Source organism: Cebus imitator, unplaced genomic scaffold, assembly GCF_001604975.1.
Source record: "Cebus imitator isolate Cc_AM_T3 unplaced genomic scaffold, Cebus_imitator-1.0 Scaffold86, whole genome shotgun sequence".
Classification (NCBI taxonomy): Eukaryota; Metazoa; Chordata; class Mammalia; order Primates; family Cebidae; genus Cebus; species Cebus imitator.
The window spans coordinates 6,461,478-6,467,983 of record NW_016107401.1 but is presented as its reverse complement, the minus strand read 5'-3'; the positions used below and the strand labels follow the sequence as shown (position 1 = coordinate 6,467,983).

General features: G+C 44.3%; 1 protein-coding gene across 2 annotated transcripts in view; it reads left to right on the top strand.

Annotated features, from left to right (window-relative positions):
* Positions 1-682: 682 nt before the first annotated feature.
* PANK3 (pantothenate kinase 3) overlaps positions 683-6,506 on the top strand; it is a 22,267-nt gene continuing 16,443 nt past the window's right edge. The window contains exons 1-2 of one of the 2 annotated variants that reach the window (XM_017534460.2): positions 688-1,027; positions 1,585-1,661. Coding sequence is in view for 1 of the 2 variants with exons in the window: in XM_017534458.2 (XP_017389947.1) it covers positions 1,000-1,027 (28 nt within the window). In the remaining variant the exon portion in view is untranslated. Of the gene's footprint in view, positions 1,028-1,584; positions 1,662-6,506 lie in introns of both variants that reach the window. The other variant, XM_017534458.2, reaches the window with a different exon arrangement.

Genomic DNA, 6,506 nt, shown 5'->3' with positions numbered 1-6,506 from the left:
AGGCCCCTGAATTGAAGTAAATCACAAAAGGTGCTTAGCAGAGTCCCATAGACATAAAGCATTCAATTGACGTTACCTCTCTTCCTGCTATTGTCATCATTCCGACCCTCATATTCAAAATGTCTCTAATTAAGCAAGAGAATTCCTTTGTGAATGACTTTAATTCACCAATGTACTCAAGGGTCTATCTAAAGCATGGCTCTAGAGCCCTGAATCTAGCGCTTTCCATGGCCTGACCACCAGCTTTCCTGGCTCAAAGGGAAGTCCGAGAACGGCCAAACAGCTAAGTGAGCCCCCGCGAGGAGATCATTCTGTCTTCTCTTTCCGCGACCTGACAAGGTCTGAGCCCTACTTCCCCAGCCCGCCCATCTCAGCCACCATTGGTCGCCTTCTCGCTGGCGTGACTAAGACCCAGCCCTCTTCTTGCTGGGACCACTCTGAGGCGATCTCCGGAAGCGGAGGGGCCCCGGAGGAGAGGCCGCGATGCATCCTGGGCTTTGTAGTCCACATTCACAACTACATCCAGAGAGCGGGGCCTCAAGACTTGGAGAACTACAATCCCCAGCAGCCGGGCGGAAGCGGAGCGAGGGGGGGCTCGTGTCACGTGGGCGTTCGGCCTGGGCGGGCTATTTCTCAGTACGGCGGCGGCGGCGGCGGCGGCGGCGGCGGCGGCGGCGGCGGCGGCGGCGGCGGCGGTGGCGGCTCCCGGGACCGGGGCCTTTTGTTTGGAGCGGCTGCGGGGAGGCCCCGGAGCGGCGAAGCCGGCGGCCTTCCCCGGCTCGCTGGGTCCCGGCCGCCCCTCGCGGGGGTGGGAGGCCGCCCCCTGGGCCGGGCATCGCCTCAGGCGCCGCCGCCCCGCCCTAGGCCCGCCCCGCCCCGCCCGGCCTGAGGGGAGGAACCGGCCGGGCCTCGCCGCGCGGCCCAGCCACCGCCGCAGTTGCCGCCTCTGCTCTCAGTGCTTCCGACCCAAGGCCGTCCCTTGCCCCTCGGGCCGAAGCCATGAAGATCAAAGATGCCAAGAAACCCTGTAAGATGGGGGCCGGGGCCCGCCGGGTTGGGAGGGCACCCTTGGGCCCCGTCTGAAAGCCCCTTTACTGGGCGGCCTGCTTCCAAGCCTGTCGATCCTCGCCGGCGCTTAGTCCGGGATGGGGGCGGAGGGACGGTTTCAGCCCGAGTTGGAGGCTTCCGTCCTTCCCATCCCCCTATTCATGCATGGCGAATGCCTGCCGCCCCCTAAGCCCTTTCCTCCCACTTCCTCTTCGAGATCTGGGAGGTGCCAGAGGGAAATTCTGATTAAGATTTTGTCAAACTAAGCTAGAGCTACCAGTCTCTTCTCCCAGCTCTCCCGGAATTCATGTTGAAAAGAGGCGGTCGCAGCTGTCAGGTTGCGCCGGGGGCCCTTAGCACCTGTTTTTACGGATTTCCGGGCTTCCTGCTTGTGTTCTTGAAATGCCGGTGGGTTCCTGGGAGTTGTCACTGTTGTTACTGTTAGAGCTTTCAAACGTCTGTGCATGCAACCTGCCAGTGTGTAATTGCCTTGGCTTATTTTTGTTTAGAATATCAACTAGTTCATGTTTGTTTTAGAAAACGCAGATAAACAAAAAAGAAGATAAAATCAACCGTATTCCCGGCACCCGGAGCGAACCACTATTAATATGATGGTGAATACTAGCAGAGATTTTTCTATGACTGTATATGCATGTACTTAAAAAAAGTTCTTACTATGCTTTTAGAAAGCAGGTCTGCTTTCATTTGCTTCCTTTTATGTTTATTCTTTTAAAAACCTTTTATTCCAGGAATTGACTTATTTAATCACTCAGCGATTGTGATTGTCATACTTTAAAGTATAGCCTCCCAGAAGGACTAGGCGTGTGGGGATTCATGCTCATACCTTAAAGTCATGTTGATACTTTGGCAGTTGTTACAATGTTTCATGTGATCTCTTAACTGTTAAGAAATCCTCAACTATAGAACAGGGCGCTGACACCTTCCCTGCCCGCCCATCGGGGTTCCTGTAAAACTCACCTGAGAGGCAACAAAGCCAGAACCCTCTGAAAAGTACAAATTCCTATTTAAATGTAAGGTAATTTGGTCTTAACTTTACAGGTGAGGAAATTGAACTTACTGAGCTCCTGAGTAACTTTTCCATGGATATACCAACCATGTGCTATGAACTGTTAAGTGGACTGACTTAACAGAGAAAGATACAGTGTTCTTTCTCCTGCACCCATCGGGCATTGTCTAAGTACTTTATCTGGTAGTCTCATCTGTTAACATTTTTTTTTAAGAATTATTTATGATAACTTAATAAATCTTGTCATAGTTGTTCGAGTCTTTAGTTGATGTGAAGGCTTAAATGAAAAGTAATATAGAGAGACTTTGAATTTACATTTGCTGAATTAAACTAATGCATCTTAAACAGGTGCAGTAATTAGAACACTTGGCCATCTTCCTCACGCATAGATTTTCTCTGCTTGTCTTAGAATTTCCGTTTGGTGAACAGTGTATGACCAACTCAAATTTTGACTCTTCTGGTGGTGATTATTTTCTTTTGTCATGATAGTGATTTGATTACTTAGATTTGAACCTACTAATTATCAGGTATGCGTACCACCTCCTTCAAAGGCATATTAGAAAAGATTATAAAGAGTATTATGAGAAGTTTATAAAATAGGGCCAGGCACGGTGGCTCACACCTGAAATCTCAGCACTTTGGGAGACCGAGGCAGGAGGCTCGCTGGAGGCCAGGAGTTTGAAACCAACTTGTGCACTGTATCAAGACCTCATCTCTACCAAAAATAAAAAATAAAAGATTAGCTGGGCATAGTGGCACACCACTGCAGTCCAGCTAAAGTCTCAACACATTAGGCTGAGAAATAGAAGAATACCCCCTTTTTCCCCCCAGTAAGTTGATTATTAGAACAATGTGGTACGTTGTGAGACAGTTAATTGTAAAATGGAATCAGGCTGAAAATCTGGTCAGTTACTATGATGTAGAAGCCTAACATAACATTTCCCAGTTTTTCGTATGTAAAAATAATTTTATTGTTTGTAGTAAGGAACATCAAGTTTTGTGTGTGGGAAAGAAAGTATTTCAACCATGAACTTTCCTGGATAATGAAAAATAAATAGGCTGGGTGCAGTGGCTCACACCTGTAATCCCAGCACTTTGAGAGGCCTAGGTGGGTGGATCATGAGGTCAGGAGTTTGATACCAGCCTGACCAACACGGTGAAACCTCGTCTCTACTAAAAATACAAAAATTAGCCTGGGCGTGGTGTCCCAGCTACTTAGGAGGCTGAGGCAGGAGAATTGCTGGAACCCAAGGAGGCAGAGGCTGCAGTGAACTGAGATGGCGCCACTGCACTCTAGCCTGGGCAACAAAGCAAAACTCCGTCTCAAAAAAAAAAACCCAGTAATATTAATATTCTTTTAACTTTTAAATCACTCAGGTTAACGAAAGATATATTTATTTTGTTTTTGAATACCTGTATGGGATTTTTTTGGCATAATTATAACGTTTATTGATCACTTAGTATGTGTATGGCATTTTCTTTATATGCATTGCATCATTTAACTGCATACTAGAAGCTGTATATCATATTGGCTAAACAAGTGACCTTGGCTTCACATGTATCCTTACATTATTCACTTAAGTGTTAGAAAATATTGCTTCTAGATACCGTTACCAGTATCTTTACAGGTTATAAACCAAATGCATATGTTAACCAGAAAATTTAAAAAGGAATTGGTTTCATTCTCTAAATTGCATAACTTGGAAGATTAGCATTTGAAATTATGTGTTAACTCACCCCCAGGGGAATAAAGGAAAAAGTCAATCCTGTGTTACTGTCTTCCTTGCCTGACATGATTTCTCAGGGTGCAGATTTTTAAGCTTATGTTTGGGTTACCTGTGTAGCATGTAACTGGATTAACAAGGTGATAGTAAAAGGTGATACATATATTTCAGGCCAGGCGTGGTGGCTTATGCCTGTAATCCCAGCACTTTGGGAGGCCGAGGCAGGTGGATCACTTGAGATCAGGAGTTCGAAACCCACCTGTCCAACATGGCGAAACCCTGTCTTTATTTAAAAAAAAAAAATTAAAAAGGTACATATATTTCAGTGTGATGTGGTATAGGTTTTGAGTTTGTGCTTTATTGACCTAATGAGTAAGGTACTTGAAGTTTTTGTTAAGACCAGAGAAAATGGTATAGCATATATGAGTAGTTTGCTTCTGTGTAATTTGGCCTGTTTGTAAATTCGTTATTGCAGAAGAATTATCACTTCCATTAGATAGTTGGGGTAGTAGTTTCTAATATAGCTCCCCTTAGAAATAAATAATTTACTAAAGAAAAAACAGGTGAAGCTGTCCTAAGGAATCATAATACTGAAGGTGTGAAGATGATTATTTTCTTAGTCTATTTCAGAACAAAAAACCATTTTTGTTTGGAATGATTATTGAGAATAATGAAATGTCATATCCAGGAAGTAGAAGCGTATCTAGAATATAACACTGTACATGCTCACTTTAGAATTTTGTTCTTTAAAATACCCTATGTTTCAAGCATTTTTCACACTGGTTTCCCTTTGTGCCTAAAGAACAATTAAGTCCTAATTTGGTTTACTATCTCCCCACACCATCAGTGTTTTTTTTTCTTTCTTTTGAAATGAAGTCTCACTCTGTTACCCAGGCTGGAGTGCAGTGGCATCATCTCAGCTCACTGCAACCTTGGCCTCCCAGGCTCAAGCAGTCCTTCCCACTCAGCCTCCCCAGTAGCTGTAACTACAGGCACTTGCTACCACGCCCAGCTAATTTTTTTGTGTTTTTGGTAGAGATGGGGTTTTGCCATGTTGCCCTTGCCAGGCTGGTCTTGAACTCCTGAGTGCTGGGATTACAGGCATGAGCCATGTTCCTGGCCAGGATTCCTTTAGGCTGAAATCTGCATGGGACCAGTAGCAATTAAATGGCTCTTTTTTTAGTGATTGTTCTCTGCTTCCTTCGCAGCACTTAGTATTGTGGCTAGATAGCTTCTGATATTTAATATTTTAAAAGGTGATTAGACAAGATTTCTTCTTTTGCATATATGATGCGTCTGATAAGAAATAGCACTTCATCCTTGTAGTAGTTTGAGATATTTTTGCTACATATGGGGAACTAATGTCAACCTTTATAAGACCACGTGAGACATAGAATAAGAGCTATTGTTTTGTTAAAGGCAGAATGAACAGATCTTGAGAGATTCTAAGAATTTTCACGGTCTGGGAGTATATATTGGCCATCATCAAAGTGCTTACATTTGTGTAATGTGTGCTTTGTTTTGCTTTTTAAATATATATTTTGATTCTTTTTTTCACCTTGGCAAGGAATGTTTTATTCTGAAAAAAAATAATAATAATAAGGATTGTTTGGGTTATATGCTGTGAGTAGGCTGCTTATGCACTGGTGGCCTACTTTTCAAGGGTCTTGGCCAGAAGCAGCAAAGCTGTAAATATGTAGATTCTTGCTTGATTTCTTAGGAAACTGGTATTTTTCTCTTTTTTTCCTTTTTTGAAATGGAGTCTCTCTATTGTTGCCCCAGGCTGGAGTGCAGTGATGCGATCTCCGCCTCCCAGGTTCAAGCAATTCTCCTGCCTCAGCCTCTTGAAGAGCTGGAATTACAGACACATGCCACCATGTCCAGCTAATTTTTGTGTTTTTTGGTAGAGACGGGGTTTCACCATGTTGGCCAGGCTGACCTCAGGTGATCCACCCAACTCGGCCTCCCATAGTGCTGGGATTACAGGTGTGAGCCACCGTGCCCGGCCAGGAAACTGGTATTTTTCTTAGCTCAAAGAACTATTAGGTGGACCTGTGGTTGTATTTAATATCTGTATATTTACTCATATTTTCATTGCAAATAAGCAAAGTTTGAGCTTCATGCCCTCCTCTTATTTTGGTGACAATATGTCAATCATAAGTAATTTTGTGGATACACTGGAAAATATATGTTGGTAATTAGACCACTTATTTTTTTTTTTTAATTTTTTTTTTTTTGCTTTTCACCCTGCCCCCTAGACCACTTATTAAATGATAGGAGTGTATCATAATTGAGAATTTGTGTCTGTTCTGTTTGTCCTGCCTTCTTTGTGCTTTTTTTAATTTTTTTTTTGGCCTTGCGGAGGTTCTGTATCTTGTGCTTTTTAATAGTGATTTTTTTCTGGCATAAAGAAATTAATTTGGCCGGGCGCGGTGGCTCACGCCTGTAATCCCAGCACTTTGGGAGGCCGAGGCGGGTGGATCACGAGGTCAAGAGATCGAGACCATCCTAGGCAACATGGTGAAAGCCCGTCTCTACTAAAAATACAAAAAATTAGCTGGGCATGGTGGCCCGTGCCTGTAGTCCCAGCTGCTCGGGAGGCTGAGGCAGGAGAATTGCCTGAACCCAGGAGGTGGAGGTTGCGGTGAGCCGAGATCGCGCCATTGCACTCCAGCCTGGGTAACAAGAGTGAAACTCCGTCTCAAAAA